The sequence below is a fragment of the Aptenodytes patagonicus genome, chromosome 5 (genome assembly GCF_965638725.1).
Source record: "Aptenodytes patagonicus chromosome 5, bAptPat1.pri.cur, whole genome shotgun sequence".
Taxonomy (NCBI): Eukaryota; Metazoa; Chordata; class Aves; order Sphenisciformes; family Spheniscidae; genus Aptenodytes; species Aptenodytes patagonicus.
In genome coordinates this window covers 70,569,271-70,591,432 of record NC_134953.1, presented here as the reverse complement: position 1 = coordinate 70,591,432, position 22,162 = coordinate 70,569,271, and the positions used below count along the sequence as shown (strand labels likewise).

The following is a 22,162-nucleotide window of genomic DNA, read 5'->3' as shown; positions in this document are numbered from 1 at the left end:
AAACTACAAATTAGAAGTCAATATCTATAACAACAAATGTGCATTTGAGCATAATTATTCTCCCATCCTATAAAAATTTGTCTGCTTTTCTCAGTATTGAGACATGTTCACAAGAACTGCAAACCCCATTGTTAATATGCTATTGATAAAAAAAGTTTTAATCCAAATTCATGATTAAAACTTCAGCTTTGAGAACAAGACCAGCTTATTTGTAAAACACTGTAATTTTGTTCCTAATTTGCACAATTTCTACTTTCACAATTCAAACCTACTCAGCATTAAAGGAAAACGGTTTGTTTTACTACTACACACTGTTATGTACACCCATCCGCTCACACGCCTTTTCTTCCCCTCTAAGAAAACAAAAAAGACTTGGGGGTTCCTTCATGTACCTTTTTCTGATGCAGCTGCTTTGGTACACTCTAATACTAGATGACTTGGTTCCCATGGTGGCACTTTCTTGTTTTTCTTTCCACGTCTTCTTTTAAAATGATGGGCCAGAAAAATAACAGATATTGCACTCACTGCTGTTACCGTGAACAGCTTCTTTAACCCAGAGGAAAGCTTTATCTGAAAATAAAAGCGTGTGACTTCATTGGAAATATACGCTCCTTAACTCCCACCTTTCCTCCTACCTTCCTTTTGGTGTGTTCAACCTAGGCTATAGCTTGTCTGAGGGAGACAAGATGCTGCTCTCACATAGCCTGAGAAACAACCAACTCTGAGTAAGGACATAGACTAACTGCTTCTCAAAATTTGCAATGGCCAGCAGGTGAGAGTTTACAAAGGGGCTGGTGCGACAAAGTGGGTGGCTGCACCGAGACACATACTGCAGCACCACTAACTATAAGGTATACTGCAAATCCACGAACTATGGGGATCTAAGTAAATGACTTTCAGACAAGCGTCTTTTTTTATTTATTTCTTTTTAATGCCAGGACAATGCAGGGCTTCAATTAATTCTCTAACGGCAAAAAAATACTGAGAAAAAACACACCTTTCACAACTAGACTATTTTCTTGTACTGTGAAAGAGTGGAGGATCCAAAAGCTAAGATTTGCATGGCGTTTCAATTTGGGAAAAACATGTATTTAAACATATTTCACTAAATAAATCAATTTTGGTTTTAATTGTTACATTTTATTTTGGATATAGATCAGTCATAGGTTTACAAACATTTAAATTAGCAAATAAGAACCATATATACGAGCAACTGGAATTAAAAGCCATTAACAAAGTTTATAAAATTCAAAGTGACAAGATATACAAGGAAGAAAAGAGCCATTTAACTGGAAACTAGAGTCCACATTCACAAAATCTTAAGGAGATCTATGCTGCTTGAGAAACAGACTGCTGGGAGAAAACCAGGTCTGCCGTCCTGGGGGCTAATATGGTGCTTCTGTAACATGTTTCCTCATATGAGAGAGAGCTGGCCACACAGAGTACCACTGCACTCTGGCAGTCCCTGGTTGCTGTGCAATTGGTTAATACTATCAGAATTGTGTAATTTAAAGCAGCGTTGAAAGCTTTGCTCTGCACTGAGTTTGCAATCAACAAGTCAAACAAGTTCTCAAGTTTGACTTGAGAACCCTGTCCTTAGCGGTACTGTATCTTGACCGAGGCCAAAAACCTAGCACCGTACTCTGAGCAAAAGGAAATCCCTGAAACACAGCACAAACACATACTTACAAAAGACTATTATATTTAACAGAAAAGAATTAATAACCAAATAACTGAGATTAAAACCTTGAAGCTCACAGAATTAAATGCAAGAACTACAGTTTTCAAAGAACTGTAAGTGGATTTTTTTAAGTTTCTGTGCCTACAAGCATGATCATAAATAAATTAACAGTGAAATGAAAACCTCTAAGGAGGGGAAAGTTAATAGTTGCACATGGTATTTAAAAAGCATATGAATACGCTGCACCGTAAAAAAGAAATCAGTGATCTTGCAGTGAGAATTTTCAAGTATTGCAAATACACATGAAAACGTGAAAATAATCAGATGCAGCTAAGACTGAGAATATCTCACTCTGGTTTTATATGCAGTAAAACTTTGAAAAGCATTTACATGCAAATATGAAAAATGACATAGCTTTTGTTTAAAAGCATCTAATTCAATAAAAATAAAATACAGTCATATTAAAGACATGGGTTTTAAAAACAGAACTTTATTAGGACCTGCTAATATCTATCTTTTAAAAAATATTATTGGCATTCCTAATTCTAAACTTTTTTTTTCTTATAGTTATCCTTGTCAAAGATTCAGCATACACAGAATGGAAAAAACTACTGGACCATATTTTGCACAGCCGACTAGAAACCCTTTTTTTTTTCTCCTGTGCATTATGGCATCAGAATATGGCTCACTCCTCAAGAAATTTATTCCCTGAGGGATACGACTGAAGCCTTAATATTTTCTCAAGTACTTCTGACTATCATTTATCACATATGTAGTTCTGGGCAACTAACACCTCTCTTCTCTGAATCTCTACAACACAATTACAGCTCCTCCTCCCTATCTTTGACATGAAGGTGCTCCAGGGACAAATCTTATGATTCCCTGCAGACGACGAGTATCAGCTTCACAATACTTCCAGCTTTTGTCAACCTGAAAACTAAGATCATAAAGTACTCTTTGCCCAGACTTGAGTGACTGCTATCCATGTTGCTATTTATATAGTGAAAACTAGCCTATAATACCAATGAAAGAAAACAAAAATAAATCACTCCAGGGCCATCTATAAAAGGAAATACTGTTATTAACAGAGCCTTAAGATTTTCTCTGAAGATCTTTCCGTAAGTAAAACCACCAAACAAAACCAGGAAAAAGAACTGAATGGGTTTAAAAAACAGCCTGTTTTTAAAGAATCACTGCCTTGTTTTATTCATGTGCCACTTATTTAATCAAACAGAAGTGACTGGAAAACTAAAACAAGTGATTTTTGATTTGCATTAATTAATTATCAATTAGATTGCCACTACCACTCACCAACTTAATCTAGAAATTATTTCAGACCACACTCAATACTATTTTTCCAAGTTTAATGACAGTTATGTTTAGTTTTTAAATACCTAAAAAATCTACCAAAAAAAAAAGACAACTTGAGGATTTTGATATTTGATTTGATGAGAATCATTGTGCTGTTGCAAAACAAAGACATATAGCCATTGCAGATAAAGCAATCTCCTGAGTCAGATGTATGATGATGCACTAAGTGTTTGTTAGCAGAAAAAGAAAAAAAAACCTGCTTATTTTAGTTCAGTCTTCTAAACAAACTAAAAATAAAGATATTCTGTAAAAATTTCATTCATATTAAGCTCAGAAGAGCGAGTACAACATTGCAATTAAACTTCTAAACGTATATCAAGAGTGACAATATTCAGATAACGTATATATTACCTGGTTAAGAGAATAATACCAAGAAAGGGGAAGATGAAATACCCGTAAAGCTACCGCCTTCAGAGAAAATCGTGCCTCAGTAACAGCTTCTTCTGACATGGCTCCTTCTCTCCCATAACCTCATTAAGTAGAACTATCTTGAAAACAGTCACAGATGGTCTCTGGAATACTCTGTCAAATGAAGGAAACATACTAAATTATGCAATGGAAGCCCAGAACAGATTTCTTCTACAAGCTCGAGTCTGTTTCATAACAGGTACCCGACTTGTTTGATTTACGTTTCTGAGTAGAGTTAAGACTTGTGCTTAACGAGAAGACAGCAAATTTGCTGGCTCAGCTTAGGCCTCATTCATTCCAACTGCTCTGTGCAGAGACCTGTATACGCATAACCAGGATCTACAGAGGACTCAGTCTGCTTTCATTAGCCGGCAGCTCACTTATTACATCCTCTAAATCATACATGGAAACAACCCGGTTTCTAAGATCACTGTTGTTGGAAGAACATATTTGCCAGCTAAAAGAGTTAAAAGATTTGAGAGCAGCCAGAAAAAGTTTATCTCATTCAGAGCTTCAATTTTTTTGCAGACACATGATGAGGAATGAATATTATAGCCTGACGGACTCTCCCCCGTTAAAAGGAACATCCCCCTTACTCCCTGGTGCTAAACACAAGGCGAAGCCCCTGACGCGTGACACCCACGACCGCAACCGTGGCACGGAGTGAGGTGAAAGAAAAGGGCGGGCCCACACGCCGAGGGAGCGGTCAGCTTTAATCACCGGCTGTTTTCCCTCCGCCGACGCCTCCGACCACAGGCGGGTTGTGCTGCGCCGGAGGCGTTTACTTCAGGGCAGGCGCCTCTCCCCGCCGCGGGACACGGAGCAGGGCCCGGCCGGCTTCGGAGGGGCAGCGAACCCGCCCCCGTAGCCGGCCCCCTTGGGGGCAGAAGCCACCTCCCTCCGGCCCTGCCGAGCGCTCCCCAGGAAAGGCAGCCCCGGCATCCCGGTCGGGGGTGCCCGAGCCTTGCGGCGCCTCGGGCGGGCGACGCACAGAGCCGGGGTGCCGGCTCTGCGCGCCCCTCAGCTCCCGTCCCGCAGCCGCCCAGGCAAAGGCAGGCGCCCCTCTCCCTGAGCCCGGGCCGAGTCCCGCTGCGCGGCGGCCCTGCGGTTGCCGCCCTCGGTTACCTGCCGAGCACCGGGGCAGGCGCCACGGGCAGCAGCCGCGGCCCCTCGCGGGCGGCTCCCTTCCCGCACCGGCGGCTGCTAGGAGACCGGCAGGGGATCTGCTTCCGGGCCAGCGAGAAGCAGCCGAGGTCGGCCGGGAGGCAGCCCCCGTCACTGCCACGTGAGGGTGACCCGCTCCCTTAGGAGTCCGCGTCGGCCATCTTTACACAGGGCAGCCTTCTTCTGCAGACTACCAGGCAAGGTGGGGTGAGAGCCTGGCGCCGCCATCTTTGTGCGTGGCAGCGCTCACGTGAGCGGCGGAGACGCTCCGCGCGGCCATCTTTGTGCGGGGCGCGTCTCGCGGCCGGTGTCGCCGCAGCCGCGGCCGGTGGGCGTCTGTCTGCGTGAGGAGGCGCTGGCGGAGCCGCGGCCTGGGCGCGCGCCTTCTCCACCACGGCGGGCTTCTGCACCGCGGCGTCCCGGGCGGGGGAGCGCCGCCCGCCCGCCCGTCAGGGCCGCTGTCCCCGGAGGCTGGGGTTCGCCATCGGTGTGAACCGCGGGGTTCGCCGCGGCCCGGCTTAGCGCCGGGCTCCGCGCGCGGTACGTCCTTCCGGCTGCTCCGGTAAGAGGGGGAGAGTCCCGCCGGCGGCGGGGAAGGCGAGTCGGGTCCGGCGTCCGTGAGGGGGGACAGGAGCGCGGCGGGCGGTTTCTCCGGCCGGTCTCAAAGTCCAGGGCGGCTCGGCCCGCTGGGCGTGTCGGCACGGCGATGGCCGCCGCCGGCGGGAGCCGTCTCGGCGGCCTGGGCGCCGCGCTGCCGGAGGGCTGGGCGGGGGCCGGGGGCGGTGCGCGGCCTGCCTCTCCCGCCGGGCCGCTGAGCTGAGCTGCGGGGCGATGGGTCGGCGGTGCCCGGGCCGCCCGCTCCGAGCCAGCGGGTCGCCGTGCGGGGCGGTCGGCGGGCGGGGTAGGTACGCCTGCCTGCCTGCCCGCTGGAAGCGGCCAAAGAGCATTGGATCGACCTCCGCAAATGCCTTCTAAAGTGGAAGCGGTGCGGCGACGGTATTGTAGGTACGATGCAATTCCTAAAAACAGCAGTTTACCTATAAATCACTCTGTTGGTTCCCTGAGGTATCTACACGCTTCGATCCCCGTGTACGAGGGATGAAATAGACTGGAGAAAAAAGTCTGGTGTAGCACCTAGTGGAAAATCACTGTCGACTTCTGTGCGCAGGCAAAGCCTGAGTTAGGAAAAAGCCTGAGTTAGGAAAATCCTCTTAGAAACATAAAGGTCAGCTAATGGGTTTCGGAGTTAGGATTTAAAGTGGTGGAAGAAAGAAATGAATGGACAGTCTATATACCTTAAAAGGCAATATAAAATGAAAAATGGCTAACTCTGTAAGAGGATATAGCCTCAACTCAAGCATTTTTTTAATGCCCTTTCTGTTGGGAAACGATACTTCATGACAGAAAAAAAGATCTAACGGAAGTGACTTTAGAAATTCTGTCTTGCTGTGCTGGTTTTGGCTGGGATAGAGTTAATTTTCTTTATAGTAGCTAGCATGGGGCTGTGTTTTGGATTTGTGCTGAAAACAGGGTTGACAATATAGGGGTGTTTTCATTACTGCTGAGCAGTGCTGACACAGAGTCAAGGCCTTTTCTGCTTCTCACCCCACCCCACCAGCAAGGAGGCTGGGGGTGCACAAGAAGGTGGGAGGGGACACAGCCGGGACAGCTGACCCCAACTGACTAAAGGGATATTCCATACCATATGACGTCATGCTCAGCATAGAAAGCTGGGGGAAGAGGAAGGAAGGGGGGGACGTTCGGAGTGATGGCATTTGTCTTTCCAAGCGTGATGGAGCCCTGCTTTCCTGGAGATGGCTGAACACCTGCCTGCTGATGGAAGTGGTGAATGAATTCCTTGCTTTGCTTTGCTTGTGCGTGCGGCTTTTGCTTTACCTATTAAACTGTCTTCATCTCAACCCATGAGTTTTCTCACTTTTACCCTTCCTATTGTCTCCCCCATCCCAACCAGGGGGGGGAGTGAGTGAGCGGCTGTGTGGTGCTTAGCTGCTGGCTGGGATATAGCCTACCACGACACTTGCTTGGATGGATAGTTCTTGGTGCCTGAAGAGAAGGACCAGGTATCTTTCATCAGCTTACTGAGTATGCTTTTGTCATTTACTGGGAAAATACCAGGTTTTATTCTAAATAGATGAAGTAAGTTTTCTACCAGAGTTAGTACTGGTGTTGTCATTTTTTCTAAGAAAATGGGATACTCGTGTTTAGAGCTGATAGATTAAAAAAGGTAGAAATAGGGAGGGATGGGAGATGAAAATCAAAACCACCTACTGATTAACAGAATATAAAGGAACTTAGTGTGTGAAATTAGGATTAATATTCCCTATTTCGTGACCCAAGATGACTATTCTCAAGTTTGGTAACAATATTATTCACGTATATTGTTATGCTGAAGTAATTTCTGTAATAATTGTCAAAGAATCCAGTAAAGTTTTTAAAGAGGAACACAGTTCTTTAGAAAACTGATAGAAAAATGTACATCTTAAAAATCTGAATATGTATGTCTGAGGCTGTAGCTTCAATGGGCATGTATAGTTTAGAGTGAATGCTGGTGGGTTTTTTTCAGAAGTGTGAAGAATATCTATATGACAAGTAAGTACTGAAGTTCCAGACCTCTTTAGTGTTCTCAGTAATTAAATGTTCAGATACAAAATTTCACCCCCGTGTCACTCTTATTTTGTTGCCATAAAATGAAAATAAATGTTAAATGTGATTGTTCCAGTTCATCACTAGTAAAAATAACTGTGAGTGCAAATAAGAAGCCTGAACTTAGAGCTTACTGGTTTGATATGCTGTTATTCAGAGCTGTACAGGCAAAATAGTAAAAGCCTATAATGAAAATACAATTACTGCTTCAGGTAATTGCTGTCTTCAGAATAATCGTTTTATTCTTAAAATCTTCTACCAGTATTCCCTAACTGAACCCTCTAAAATGATCTGATAAAATAGCTTTGTATTTAGGGACATCAACAGAATAAAGATATGTATTTGTTTATTTCAACATCTGTTGAAGTCTTTACTACTATAATTACGCAGATGAAAACATTAACTTTAATTCAAAAAATTTTTGAGATAATTTAAAATCTGTTCTGTTTCTTTAGGAACTGTTAGGCTCCCTGCATGAGCCTAAGATCATTTTCAAGATCAGTTGAATTCTCTGAGTCCTTGATGGGATTTTTCTGTGTGTGTGATAGTTCTTCAATGGTAGGCACCACACAAGTCTGTGATGCCATGGAATTCTGCTGAATAATAAATAGGTTGCTGGTCATGATGCTTTAAATTATGGTTCACGTGTCTCTGACGGCTCACGTGAGCAAATGTTATTTTTCCTAGTGAATGCAAAGAATAAACAGGAAAAAAAAAAGGACTGGAATTCAAGATAAGTGTTACAGGCTTTTTTTCTTTGCAGTATGACTCGCTATGCATGCACTAAGCAAAAATGTGTTAATAAGTACTTCTTTTGAACATTAAATGATTCAGTTAGTTGAATGATGTAGTATGATGCGTTGAGATAGGCGGGCTGAAACAAACCTTTCAGTGGAAACAATGGAGAGAGCTAGGAAGAACAAGGGAGAGATTGCAAAGTTCTCTCCCAAATATATGGGAAGCATTTGATGAGAAGCTTATTGCATGAATATGATCATGAACAGTTAGTGTGAAAACTTGAGTTCTATTCCGAGTTAAGTTTTACTTCATTCTTAACCTCATAGTGAAACAAAGATGCTTCTTGTATCCCGTATTTGTAGGTCCATGGTTTTCAGCTTGCGATTTCTCAAAGTTTCCTGTGAGACCATGGAATACTTCTGAAGGGTCCATGAAAGGTGACTTGTACCACTGGACACATGATTGCTGTCTAAGAATTCCTGTCTTGATAACAGTTTTTTAGAGATCTTCAACCTGAGGAAGGCTGAAATAATATGTAAACTTTCTGTTCAGGAAGACCCAGAGCTGGAAGGGATTCAGGAAGCGATATATTCTTGTAATATTTTTATTCTTCTGTGGGTGTCTTCTTGTGGTCAGTGGTGGAAACAGCATACTGGGCTAAACGGACCTTTCATCTGACTCAGCAGAGCTGTTCATATGAGATATCTAGGTGTTTTTCCAGTACAAACTATCGCATATCGTTGGGGGTATGAAGTGGAGATATACTCGAGCTTCAGAACAGGAGTGTAAAATGGAATGTAAGAAAAACTACAAAAGCAGATTTTTTTGGGGTTTTTTTTTTTTTTTAATTACTGAAAATGCGAAGAAGTGACTTTTGGATGAGGCCAATGCAATGCAGAAGCTTGTGAAAAAGCAGTTGTGATAATGAGATACATCACTAGAGGAAGATAAGCAATCTTTTCAGATAAAGTAGGAAGTGGTGAAATGGAGGAAGGGCAGTGAGCGAGGGAGGGGCTACCCTGGGCTTGCTAGGACTTAGAGAGATGAAGGATGAATCATGGTTTTGAAATTAATTTTACAGTTTTAGATTTTAACATAAAATTTTACAAAATGTGTTACTGCATCTAGGTGTATTAAGCTACCAAGGTTATGGCAGTACAGTGAGTTATTATGGTTGCTATAGGATGCAAGGAGGTGTGTAAGAATTTTGTTAACAAAAGGTGAAAGAAAGGCCATTCAGCTCTGCTCATATAATAACATGTACAAATCTGTAACATTAACTAGACTTCTACAAGGGATGCTCTCCATATGGACCACATCCATAGGGACACGAGTTTCAACATGCTTTGGTCTTTCTGATGATTATTATGAGGAGATGCAGACTGCACCAAGAAATGGAATCTGGTGGGAGCAGAGCTCCTGGGTTTGGGTTTGTTCAGGACTGCAGGTTTGGATTTGCGTGGTTCCAGGTGTGAAAAGTAGCTATTAAATACAAATCTGGTAGCATGAGGTGAAGTCTCCACTTCATTGACTGCTTTGTATTGCTTGGAATAATGCATTCAGAAAGTTCTTCCATAAAAAACCTAAGCCTAAAGCTTTACTAATCCATTATACCAGTCTTTCTAAAGCATTTGTGTTAAATCAGCATTAATTCACACTGAATTTTTTTTAAGGTTGTCAGGACTTTATTTGAAACTCTCTCGTCCATTTTTAATGTTTTAACAGACCTTGCAAAATGTGCAACATGAAACATACATTCATGTTTCCATTTCTGTTCTGAAAAGGAACTTTACAGTTCAAAGCAGAATTGCTAATATGACTGAAGTTGAGGGGATTTGGCCTGAAGAACTATTGTTTTCATGTTTGAAGTGTCTTTCAGCAATACTGCACATAGATTACAAATAGACACTGAACTGAGGAAATACTTCTCCAGCTGCAGCTTATATTTGAGAGTAATGCTTTTCAAATGTCATGCCATTGGTCCAGGAAAAGAGTTTAGACTTCATCTTGAAAAAAATCCCAGATTATTAATTTACTGTAGTATTTCCAGTCTTGTGAGATAAGTTCTTAAATATTTTATTGAACAGCTGTTAACATGACATTCAGAAAGACTGAAAGATACACACACACTTGAGTATATGTATACATGTTATATATAATAAATATTTTGTGTATTGTCTATATATAAATAAAATGTATTTAAGTGTGTATATATACACAAGTATATACATGCATGTATATAACAAATTTTATAAATTATTATATATTATTCCTATACAAATAATATATAATACTCTAATAATATTATTTGTATAGGAATGTTTGTAGGAATAATATAGACTATCTATACACATGCACACATACATAAAAAACCCCTTTGATAATCAAAGGGAACTGAAATGACTCTTGACTCAAAGGGATCTTATTGCAAGGCAATGGAAGTAAAGGCCAAGTCAAAGATAACAAACTGGAAGTTTACTAGGAAGTGTGTCTGAGATGCCTACGAGGCAAGGTTTGTTTTCCCCCACACCATCAAAGCCCTAGGTTACTTAATTCTCAAAGGAGTGATTGGTTGTATAGCGGAAGGAGCAGACCTAAAGCTGTCAAAGCAAACAGGCAAAGCGGAAAGAGGTGTTGGTAACAGTGCTAAAGGCTGCAAACAGATCAAGGAGTGTGCATCACTAAGTTAGAATGGAAGTTCAGTTGCAAGTCTTGATAAAGGAATGCTAGATTGGACAGATAATAATTGGGCAAAGAAAGCTTAAGATTTCTTGGGCTTTAGAGAGACTGAGGCATCAATAGTAATTGTTTAGGTGACAAAACTGGAACAAAGTTCTTGGATGATTCTTATCTGCATGAATCAATTTGAGTATTTATATAAAAGAACATTACTGAGTTCATTTTTTTTAGTTTTCCATTCTGTAAAACATCATAGCTTGCTGTTCAACCATCAAAATGATAATGACAAAGTGATTGTACTTAGCATTCTTTATTTCTGATAAGTTTCTGTGTCTGCATCAGAGACCTTGGATGGACAGAGAGAACTCAAATGAGAAAAGCTTGCTGAGTGTTCAGTACTACATGTGAGTTACAAGTTTCAGTTTGCTTTTGATATATAATATGCCTGAATCTAGAATGTGTCTTTGTAAATAAATAAAACCAAGATAAAGTTTCCTTCTCCTTTGACAAGCAAGTCATGTACTCCTGCATTTTAGCCTTCACAGCTTCAGCAGTGTTGCATAAGATCCCTTTCCAGAATATACAGTCAAAGCCACCATCAGTTCTGGGTAGGCTTGAAAACTGTAATTTTTATGTCGTTGGGGTGCCATGATAGAGGCCAGGAAGTTAAATAATTAATCCAAACCAGCTCTGCTCCACTGAGGATTCTGTTAGTTTATGCCCTAAAAGTCAGAGGATTTCACTTTAGAAGTCAGTTGTGTTTAATTTGGACTATTGGATTCTCTTACTGTTAATAAAGTTATTTATACTAACTTACTTTAACAAGGCACATTCTTTTAGAAGTTACGTATATGTTGCATATTAGATATCTAATATTGCTGCCTACTGTAAGGAATTGGGTTTTACTCATTCTTGCTTCTATTGACAAGTGATTCCCTGGTCTTGAAAATCCCGGCTAGAGGATCTCAGAAAATACAGCTTCTGAAATGTCATCGCCCAGCAGTAATTGCCCACACTTGGAATCAGTTGGTGAGATAACAAAAGAGGAATTGATACAGAAATCTCATGTGAGTTCTAGCAGCTTACTTGCTTCCTATCACAGTTAACTCTGGTCACTTATTTTAGCTACATATCTTGTCATGTATTATTAGTTATAAGATGCATTTATGTGTTGCTTATGGGTAAAATCTTCTGTACTGGAATAGTAAGGTTTAAATGAAGTACAGGAAGAATTATGGACTTGATAAAACTGAAAAACTATTTTTCAATACTTAACACTTAAAGAGTACCTTTCCCAGCAGTGTTTTCCAAAGCAAGTGATGTTTTAATGGAAATACTAGAGTTAGCATAACACCCAGCTGAACTTTATTTTCAGACACTGCCATTGTAGTAGTTGTTTGGAATGTTCATGTAATAGAGTATAACTGACTTGACTTCAAGTAGAAACTGTAATGAAGAAATTTCTGCTTAAGTTTTTCTTGGATAACAGTTCACTTTTTGATGGAGGAGTCACAGTTTGAGAAACTGCCCCTACCTGAACTCTTGGTTTCCAGCTAGTATTAATAAATGGAACAAAGAAAGATCTTGTAACCCATTTTAGTAGCTGGGAGGTGATGAAAAGCCAAACCTTTTCTGTCCATGGTGCTAAATTTCTTTATTTGAAAAGTGGAACAGTTAATTTGCTGCTGAGGGCTATAGCATTTCTCTAGTGTTGCATCTTTTTTTGTAAACCTTTGCAGGTAGTGTTGACTGTCTTCAAATAGGAATATGCAGTTATTACAAGTTCTATCACTTTAATTTCTTTTTATGTTAAATCTATAGGAAACACCAATTTTGAGGATTTTTATAATAATGTGATATGATACATGTTTATGCTTTATTTAGAAGAACAATTTTTGGTTTAAGAGGAAAACTCAGAGAGAGATCCATGGTTTTACTAGAAAAATATGCTGATCTTAAGATTATGTGAAACAAAACAAAAATTGGGTTGGTTATCAACACATTTTTTTTGTCTTAAAATTATTCAGCTGATACTGAGCTTTACAGTATTCTTTCTCATTTTGTCTCAAAGTTGTTGTTTACTGGTGAAAGTAAATTAAATAATACTTTGCTTGTGTGTTTAATAGGGCACTTGTCAGGACTGTAAAGTCAGAGGACCCAACCTTTGGGCATGCTTGGAGGTAAGTTGTTCTGTTGTTCCATAGTAGGGTCCTTTTCTAGTAATCTGTAAAGTTGGTAGTATTTTTTTTAAGAAACAACTATAAAGAAGTTGTTTTAAATAATAACTTAAAGAAACTAATTTAAAGCAAAACCTCTTGTGCAGTTTTCTATTTAAAAAATTATTTACCCTCTGTCAGGTACATATTTCTTGTAAATTAAGAATACTGTGTTTAAAATGAGATTTTTTTATTTGATAAGTTAGCATATTAAGGTTTCTTCTTGAGTTATGATTTTTTTAGCTCTAAAGTGTTGTGTGTTTGGTTTTTTTTAAATCTTTTCCCCAGGTCTGTAGATCTGAAAAATAATACATTCCTGAATTAATTTACTTTTTATAAGCCTCTCTTAGCATTTGTAGTAATAACATCTAGCAGTAAATGCTGACTTTTTACAGCATAAAAATACATACTCTGACTTTTATTCTTAAGCAAAACAAAGAAAAAACTTATTTTGAAACTTGTAGAAGCTTGTATAAACATTCTTCAAACTTTGTACGAATTTTGTACAGTCTTTACCCTGTATATAGTTTGTTCTTAAATATGCTTTTGCCTTACTCTTCTTGCTGTCTACAAAAAATGTAATTTTCAGTGTATTTAAAAAAAAAAAGGCTCTGAAAATATTGCTTCTGATTGATCTATGATACCAACAGGAAAGTATGTAGCTAATTTAGTTTTTAAATGTCTTGTGAGTTCTTCAGACATACAGCTGTTTCCAGAGATTGAAATTTCACTCTATAGGCTTAACTTCATTTCTTGGCAACTTTTGTCTAAGTCCTGTCAGGAAGATATCTTTTAGATGTATTTATGAGTATTTTTAAAAATCTACTTCATTAGTTTCCTTTTAAGTGGATTATGGTAACAGTTAAGAGGTCAGATTATTTTGCTCCTTCTATCAATAGGAGAGAGAAATGAAGGGGGAAAGAAACAGTGTTTAACGTCTTTTTGTTAGATGGCTTGAAGTTTAATTACATATAAAAATGCTCTTGGGAGTAGGAAGAGGTGTTCAGGGATGCATCAACCTAGCAGGTAGGGAAATTCTGTGAAACTTAAAACATGTTTTTTATTTCTCAGAGCTCTTAAACTGTTACTGAAAGCTTAATTTCATACCAACATTTCCATAGGAGAGTTTTGTAATTGCAGTAGGACATTTAGTGTCATGCTGTGATGTATCTTCTCTTGGATGAATTGGCATCTTGCCTTCACCTTTTTCAGTAGAAAAACATGGTGAGATCCCAGCATGTTAACTATCTGTAACTTACCAATATCTGTGATTATTTAATATAGAAAATTGACTGTGTTCAGCTGCTACTTGGTTGTATAAATTAACGTGCTTAGAGTTACACAGATGACATGCTGTACCTTCTTATGTGATTGTCTTGACTCATGCAAATGAGGGATTAATGAAAAATGCTTGAAGATTGGCAGCTGCAAGATTTCACACTCAACTCAGCCAAATATGTTTTGCAGTTAGCACAATTAAAATCAACAATTATTTTGCATGTTATAAATTAGATTGTAGTAAGTACTTAACCATATAGCGCTGGAAACTCTTATTTAAAGGTGAAAAAACTAATTAATTGTGAAGTAATGCTCTGATAAATAGACACTGCAGATAGGGGCATACAGGCATTTTTGTATAAATGTGTCATGTTCCGAGGCTGTTGCAATTCAGTATTTTAGACACTGGGCTAACTTCATATTTTCTGTAACAATCTCTACCAAATCATGAATTGTAAAAAATATATGTAGACCTTAATCTGAATAAATATATCAAAATGGCCAAAAAATTATATTCCAAACACATTAGATGTCTTAACACTGCCCACCAGTGAGAGGAGTTGAGTTAAATCTTGCAGCATTCTTATTTGCTTTAGATGATACTTATTTTAACACTTGCTATGCATGTCTCTTGGTTTGTGTAGGATTCTGCAAGTTTGGAATTTGAGTGAATTTTAAAGGGACTGGCAGTATATTCCTATTCTGTAAACCTGTTTGACACCACTTTTTAATTCTGTGTACTTCTTCATATCTTACTCAACAGAACAGGTGTACATATGTTGGCTGTGGTGAATCCCATGTTGATCACAGTACCACCCATTCCCAGGTATGTGTATTTGCTAGTAATGCAGTTACTTGAAGCAGTGAAGTAGAGTTAAGAGAACCTTTTTTACTCATTTTAGCGAAGTCAATAACCTGTGTTAGCATAATTGTTTGGAAGTTTAATTAGCTATAATTGTTTTTCATCTATAGAAGCAGGGCTTACTATTTTAGGAGTATGTGAGTTTACAGTCTTTGTGCAGCTGCATAATTATTTATGTAATTCTGACATTATTGTGCTCCTTAAAAGAACACGGTGAAAATTAAAAAACGAACAACAATTACTGATCATTTTCAAGATGCATGGACAAAAGACTTCTTGAATATTTATACTTACTCAGCTTATATGTACTTCACTACTTCAGTCTAACTTTTTAAGATTGTGGCTGCCTGATGGATAAGAGCAGGGAAGTTGGATTAATGAAGATGAGAGTTGAACGAATGTAAGATAGGAAGTATAAATTACCAGAAACAGGTGCTTTGTTTCTGCATTATGCTCCCTCTTCCAGTGGCTACAGATGAAGAACCTGTAGACTGAGCTGAGCATATCCTTTCCTGCTATGTCCTGATTTTGGATCCAGCTTGGTAGGAGTGTGTGCACTATGTTCCCCAGCATGCCAAGTTCTGGCAAGGTTGGGCAGCTTGAGTGCATCTGTTTGGGTCTTAAACTCACTGTCTGTTCAGTGCACACACATGTGCAAGTGGAACACTTGCCAAAATGAAGCAAATGAGATATATCATGCTCTCTTAGCAAATATACTGGGGACAGAGGGATGGCAGTTTTATTAACATGTCATTTCAGAATTGCTGACTTTCCGATTAAATGAAATTCTTGCCACCAATTTACAGTTCGTCTGTCAGGAAATACATCTAAGGTTCCACACTGAGCAATTTTTGGTCCTTAAAAATACTAAAAAAACCCAACCTTGGTGAATACTAAAATGAACAAATATTATATACTAGGGTCTTACAAGAAGTACGCTTTATGACTGCATTTTACCACCACTCTGGATTTTTTTTTGAAGCAGGGCCTTGAGAGGAGTGCATATTTACACAAATCAATAGTGCATTAATATAAATCTATATAAATACATTTTTTTTTGCCAGCTATTTGAGCTGAACACAGTTCTAAAGCCTTTACAATAGATATATAAATGAGCTGCTTGTAGTGCAATTGGGGAACAGATGGTCCCTGAATTTCTTGCCTACAATTTTATACCTCTTGGCTTTCTGTGGTAGTTTATTCCTGATTTACATGCTGTTTTAGCAATGTTATGTACTTGCCAGGTAAGAGAAAGGGAATGGATAGTTTGCTTGCTGTCAGTGACATCCTTGTCTTGATTTTCTTGTTACTTAATTTTAATTTCTGGATAGTAAGCCCTCTTCTGGATATTTTTTTTTTTTTGGTAAAAATCTCAATAAACTCTCTAAAATGAGGGAAGCAAGGTTGACATGAATCAGTCTATTTCTGCTTACTCCAGTTTCCACCAGCAAGGCTCCCTGTACTGCAAATAATCATATTCGTTGTGTCCACTTCAAGAAAATTAATAAGCTGTTGCTCTGGAGACTTGTAATTATTTATGCAGCTGAAGCTGCAGAATCAAGCATATTCTCATGATTAAAATTGTCTGAGATATTTACGTAATCTGATGTTTCTGATGTTTTTTAGTAGGGGGACAGCTACTTCGTGAAATTGTAGCCCACTTTTTATATTAAAAACATTGTTCTTGTACAAGGCCTTATTAAATGAGGGGAGGAGGAACTGCAGCAGTTGTAGTAGTTTCCTAATTTCTAGCAAATCCCTCATTGTCTATAAACCTGACTGGTGCCGACATATAAGGAAGAAATACAGGAAGGATTGATGGAAATATTTGGAGGATGATAGCAACTGTGTACAAAATCTTACAGTAAGCAAAGATGTTAAAAAAAAAAAAATATTAGAACAGTAAAAATACTCTCCATCTGCCAAATTTTTATATTGCTTCACAGTATGAAGCTGTCAACAAGAGAACTAATTGAGTCTAGAATGTTTGTTTTGATATGAGCACCTCTTACTGTAACTGAACTAAAAATCTTATCTTACTCTTCTGATTGATTGTTAAATAGCTTGAATTTCCTACAGCAAACCAGTAGAAATAAACACTGCCCTTACTGTAGAGGAGGCGGCTACCATTATGACCAATAGCAGACATTCCTGGAAAATCGGTTTGTTGTGAACTGTAACACTTCTGACAACTGGCTTTCTTCTTATTTTTGTAATTACACAGAGGCATGTCAGATATGACAATGGCTTAGATTCTGATTTTACCTTGTTGCTAATTTGAGTGACTTGTACTAAAAATGAGTGTTGGATAGTTTGTGCTAAAATTTCAGTAATTGAATTGCTATTTTTTAATATTCTAACATAAAGATTTGTTTCATTGTTGAAAGATCTAGAATTTTAATACTTCTGTTCTAGCTTGCATGTAGCAGTATTTAATTATTCCAAATTTCTGAATCACAGTTTTGGTTTTTGTTCTGTTTTAGGAGACAAAACACTGTCTAACTGTGAACCTTACTACACTCCGTGTTTGGTGTTATGCCTGTAGTAAGGAAGTATTCCTGGATAGAAAATTAGGATCTTATTCTCCACTACCAAATGCAAGACTCTCTCACCAAGCACAAGAAAATAGTGTGCAGGTAATTTTTAACCCAATGAAACAAAGGCAGCTGTAGCTTTGCAGTAAACATTGTGTCTTCTCTCAAGTGAGAGACTGACTTTTCCTCCTTTCTTGTGGCTGAACTTTCTATTAATTTCTCTCTATTTTTATAAAATTTCTTTAAAAAGACAGTGCCCAGCTTCTATGTTCTGTCTCTGTGTACTGCATGCTTCCTAAGAATGCTTTTTGCATCTTAATGTCTGTTTGTAATCTACAATAAACTGTAAGGTACAGAAAAAGCACAGGGCTAAATTTAAGGTTACGAGATTGGAATAGTTCACCTGTGCTTCCCCATTCTGTTAGCTCTTGAAAATGTTATTTACAAAACTCATTACAGTAACTGCTGGCTAACTTACAGGGAGCAGCAGAATGCCTTAGTATGTGTTTGTGGATACTTGCCTGAGATACAAATTCATTCGTACAAGCGCAATACTTTTAGAGAAATATATGCTAATTGTTAACCTCATTCAGCTAGTAATAGAAGATACTTAAAGATTCCTGTAACTTAGTTTCTGAGGTTTCAACCTGTCTAGTTTTCAGTTTTGATAAATGACTGAAAAGGTCTTGATTTTTGTGTATGTATATGTGTGGGAATTTTTTTCCAGTGGAGTCGTATACACACAAACACTCCTGAATAGTTAAGAATTTAACTACTATGCAAGAATTTACTAAGGCGGTAGTAGTAACCTGTGTATATTCTATATACGTGTGTAATTTTGGTGTAGAATGACAAATACATTGTGTTAGATTCCTGTGGAAAAATACATATCAAGCTAGAAATCAGGAGAATGCTAGTAGTGCTCTGTGGCAGTTAGGATTGCCAAGGAGTATAAATATGCCAAGGAGAAAAATATGGCCAGTATCTGGGAAGCTGATATTAGTCGAGTAAAACACAGGCTTAAGATTGTAGTGTTTTATGTGATTATGGCATCAAAGACAAGATGCTATAAAAGTGCTTAGCTATTCCTAACTCCACATTTATTAACAATTAACATAGTAGCTGAAGAGTAAGATAATGAACAAAGCATGAGCTAGTATTGGAGGCAAGCTAGAGGCAAAAAATGAACAAAGCAGACATTATACGGAGAAATTTGAAATATGCCATTTGCTTGTCTTGTTGTTCTGCAATTTCAACAAGGTTTGTTTAAGTTTGTTTTGTTATCTTCTCCTGGTTACATTAGTCTTCACTGGCATCAGTACTGTTCACTCTGATAATATCTTTTCTAGGTAAGCGTTGTCTTGGAGGAAGTTATGCTGCAATTTCTTAAGTATAATTGGCATAGTGCATGTATCTGAAAAAAAGGTGTTATTTCTTTATTGCATATTTAATGTACTTACATAAAAATGACAGCTAACAGTTAAAATTGACACAAGTACAAGTATGGTATTTCTAAAATTGTTTTGCTTGAGGCATAAAGCTATGGAAGAGATACTGTGATGCACAGGTTGGACAGAAAGATGGGCAGTTTTTCAATATATGTAGAGAGGAAATATCCTTTAATATTTTCACTTCGAAGTTTAGTATTTAATATGACCGTAATCTGATCATTTTCTCATAAAATGCCAGCAGCTCAATTGGAATAATACCATTGGAATATTTTTTTTTTTTTAAATTTCTGTTGTCCAGAAAATCTGGTGACTTGATATAAAGCTGGGTTCAGACTTCTGAACTTCTATTATACTTAATCTGTTTTAATCTTCCAAGGAAATTTGTATAATATACAGAAAAATCAGTAGAACTTACCAAGTCTGTCAAACATTTTGTTCAGAACTTTTATATATATGCCCACAAAAAGAGCTCGTCATGCAATAAATGTCTGCCTGCCTAATACTCTGTTTCTCTATTTGTACATTTTGCTTCCAACAGTTTAATTTGTCTTCGTTAAATGTAGTGAGCCATCTGGTGGTATATCAAAAACATATACCCTAACTTTTATGTGATGACTACTGTGTTAGCTTTTCAATGCTGGCTTACTGTATGCTATCCAAGGGAAAGAAATACTATAACTTGCTTTGTTTTGATTCTTCAGCTGTTGCCATAAAATCATGCAATGTTGTCATTGCTAATCTGAAAACAAAAACATGGTTTTTTTCTTAGTAAATTTTATCAGGGTAGCTGTGGAATCCTATTATTCTCACTTTGTGCAGAGAGATTTCAAAATGCATTCACATAATTTTCAGTTCCTAGATTTGTTGGTGAAATTATATGTAAGCTCAATTAAGAGGAAAATTGATAAATACAAGTAAATATACTTTTTTTCTTTTTCTCTTTATAAGGATTTTAAAATACCTAGTAATCCCACACTGAAGATTCCGCTAGCAGCTGTATTTGATGACTTAGATATAGAAGTGGAAGAAGATGAGTTAAAGACTAGAGGTAATAAAAGCAAAATCCAGTGCTTTATTGCCCTTTATCACACATGTATATCTCCAAGTCTGTTCTCCAGCTATAAACTAGTTCTCTTCTAAGTGGAACTGTTTCCTGTTCTGCTCCAACTAAGATGTTTATTTTTAGTTTCACCTTTATTGCAGCAATCTTTACTTACCTTCAGAGGAAAAGCTGCAGTAATAAACGTAGTGCACCCGTGCAAGCAGCAACAAAAATAAGAAAGCATGTTAGAGTAATGTTTAGTGTAGCTGATGTTCCATCCACTCTGGTAAAAGTAGTTTTTCATAAAATCTGTTCTAATGTTTTCTCCTGTCCTAAAAGGTTCCTGATTTGAATGCTTTCCTGCATTTTGGGTAACCCTTTTCTGAGCCTGTAGTATCCCAGTATGGGTTTTTGGTTTTTTTTGTTTTCTCCTTTTCAGTAATGGATTTCATGCACTACCAAACTTTCTGGTATAAAAGTTTACCCCACCCTAATATTAAACTATTGTAAAGATGAAAATGAGAGTGGATGAAATCCCAAACAGTGAAGCTTTAATTTCTCATTTCATGAGAGAACGTAATAATTATTATTTCTTACACGTCTCAAATTGGTACTGACCATTTTAAAAAGGATGTGTGTTTGTTAGTAAAGAAAATATTTCTAACTACCATTTTCTCAGAAAAATCTGACCAGCAGATTGTTAAGCTATTGTTTTTGAGATGCCAATGCATATGTCAAGGCAGTTTGTTTTCCATCAGTGATGATAAAAGTGTTATTCTAATTTACGGATCTCACTTCTCCTTTACTCATCTACTACCAGCTTTCCCTCTCCTAAGTCTGCTGGCATTGGCCAAAAAACCCACTTTGCCCCTTCTGTTGTCTGGCACAGTCTTTCTGGATATGTCACCACCCCACTAATTTGCCATCTGCCCTTAAATCATTAAACCATGTGTTTTATTCCCTGTTAGTTTCTCCTACCAATGTGTGTATTTGTATATCTTCTTGTCCTATTAATACTTTGGGGAATGTAACTTGTACAAGTAGAATTGCATTAAAGTTCCCAGTAATATGGATATGACTGTGTTAATACATTTCCCAACTTAAAGGAAAAAACTTCTTTAGCTCCATTTTAACTTTGTTCTTAAAGTTTCTTTTAAAATGCTTTTGATGAAGCAAACATTAGAATATATCTTTGCAAGAAAAGAAGTCTATTCAGAAACTTTACTTGCAACACTGCAGGCTGGAAAACTGCAGTGAGAGTATCTTCCTGACATATCTTCTGGTAAAAAAAAAAAAAAATCTTATGACTGTTCTTACTTTCCAATTTCAGTAGGAATGACTGTCCTTTTTGTAGCAGAAATTGGAAGGGCAGAATGCAGGTTCAGATGTGGGAAGCAGGACTATATTTCCATTCAGATGGATAGAAGAACCTTTTAAAAGCTTAAAAATGAAGTTCTGTGTATTAGAAAGTTCAACTGAAGTAACCAAACTGTTTTTTAGATGTAAAAGGATTTTCTTAGTAAGCTTTATTTTTCTGCCACAGACTGAAATGATCAGGGTAGTTCCTGTACTTCAAGGATTGCATAGAGCCAGCGGTGTTGATTGCTGAATATTTTAAGTTTTCCAATCTTCCTGATTCTTCGGTTATAAGTGTTACTGTTTTCTCACACCAAAAAAAAATTATTTTGAAATTAATTACTTCATTAATTTAACACTTTAGTAGCTACGAATAGCAAGTATTTCAGATTAATTTTTGGTTAAACCACGACAATTGAGATCACATGATAATTATGACTTGTTTAAATAGCCTCTCCTCAAATATTTAGAGAGCATTTTTCATGACTCCATAATCACTGAAAGAATATATGTTAATCATAACTTTTATGTGTGTGGAAAAACTATATGTGGATATCAGTAAAGAAAGTAAACAGTCAGGGCTTGAAAATAAATTCTGTGGGGAAGTCTAAACCGAGCAGTCTGTCTAAAAATAAGGGTATATAATTGGCATAGAAAAAGACTGATGGTAGGTAATTATAATTCTGATTCTGGGATAATCACATGCTGAGTAGGTTTT

The 22,162-nt window shown here is 38.0% G+C and overlaps 2 protein-coding genes across 6 annotated transcripts in view; one reads left to right on the top strand and one right to left on the bottom strand.

The window, feature by feature from the left end:
- The window catches only part of MIGA1 (mitoguardin 1), a 47,691-nt gene extending 43,018 nt beyond the window's left edge, over positions 1 to 4,673 (bottom strand). For both annotated transcript variants that reach the window (XR_012995515.1, XM_076340432.1), the window contains exons 1-3: positions 4,586 to 4,673; positions 3,404 to 3,574; positions 393 to 570 (exon numbers count right to left, since the gene is read on the bottom strand). Coding sequence is in view for 1 of the 2 variants with exons in the window: in XM_076340432.1 (XP_076196547.1) it covers positions 393 to 570; positions 3,404 to 3,502 (277 nt within the window). In the remaining variant the exon portion in view is untranslated. The remainder of the gene's footprint in view (positions 1 to 392; positions 571 to 3,403; positions 3,575 to 4,585) is intronic.
- Positions 4,674 to 5,038: 365 nt separating this feature from the next.
- The window catches only part of USP33 (ubiquitin specific peptidase 33), a 43,816-nt gene continuing 26,692 nt past the window's right edge, over positions 5,039 to 22,162 (top strand). For 2 of the 4 annotated variants that reach the window (XM_076340429.1, XM_076340427.1), the window contains exons 1-6: positions 11,030 to 11,109; positions 11,635 to 11,772; positions 12,832 to 12,885; positions 14,963 to 15,025; positions 17,545 to 17,697; positions 19,995 to 20,094. In XM_076340429.1, the coding sequence (XP_076196544.1) occupies positions 11,692 to 11,772; positions 12,832 to 12,885; positions 14,963 to 15,025; positions 17,545 to 17,697; positions 19,995 to 20,094 (451 nt within the window). In that variant the 5' untranslated portion in view covers positions 11,030 to 11,109; positions 11,635 to 11,691. Of the gene's footprint in view, positions 5,187 to 11,029; positions 11,110 to 11,634; positions 11,773 to 12,831; positions 12,886 to 14,069; positions 14,146 to 14,962; positions 15,026 to 17,544; positions 17,698 to 19,994; positions 20,095 to 22,162 lie in introns of those variants that run through there. The other 2 variants (XM_076340430.1, XM_076340431.1) reach the window with 2 other exon arrangements.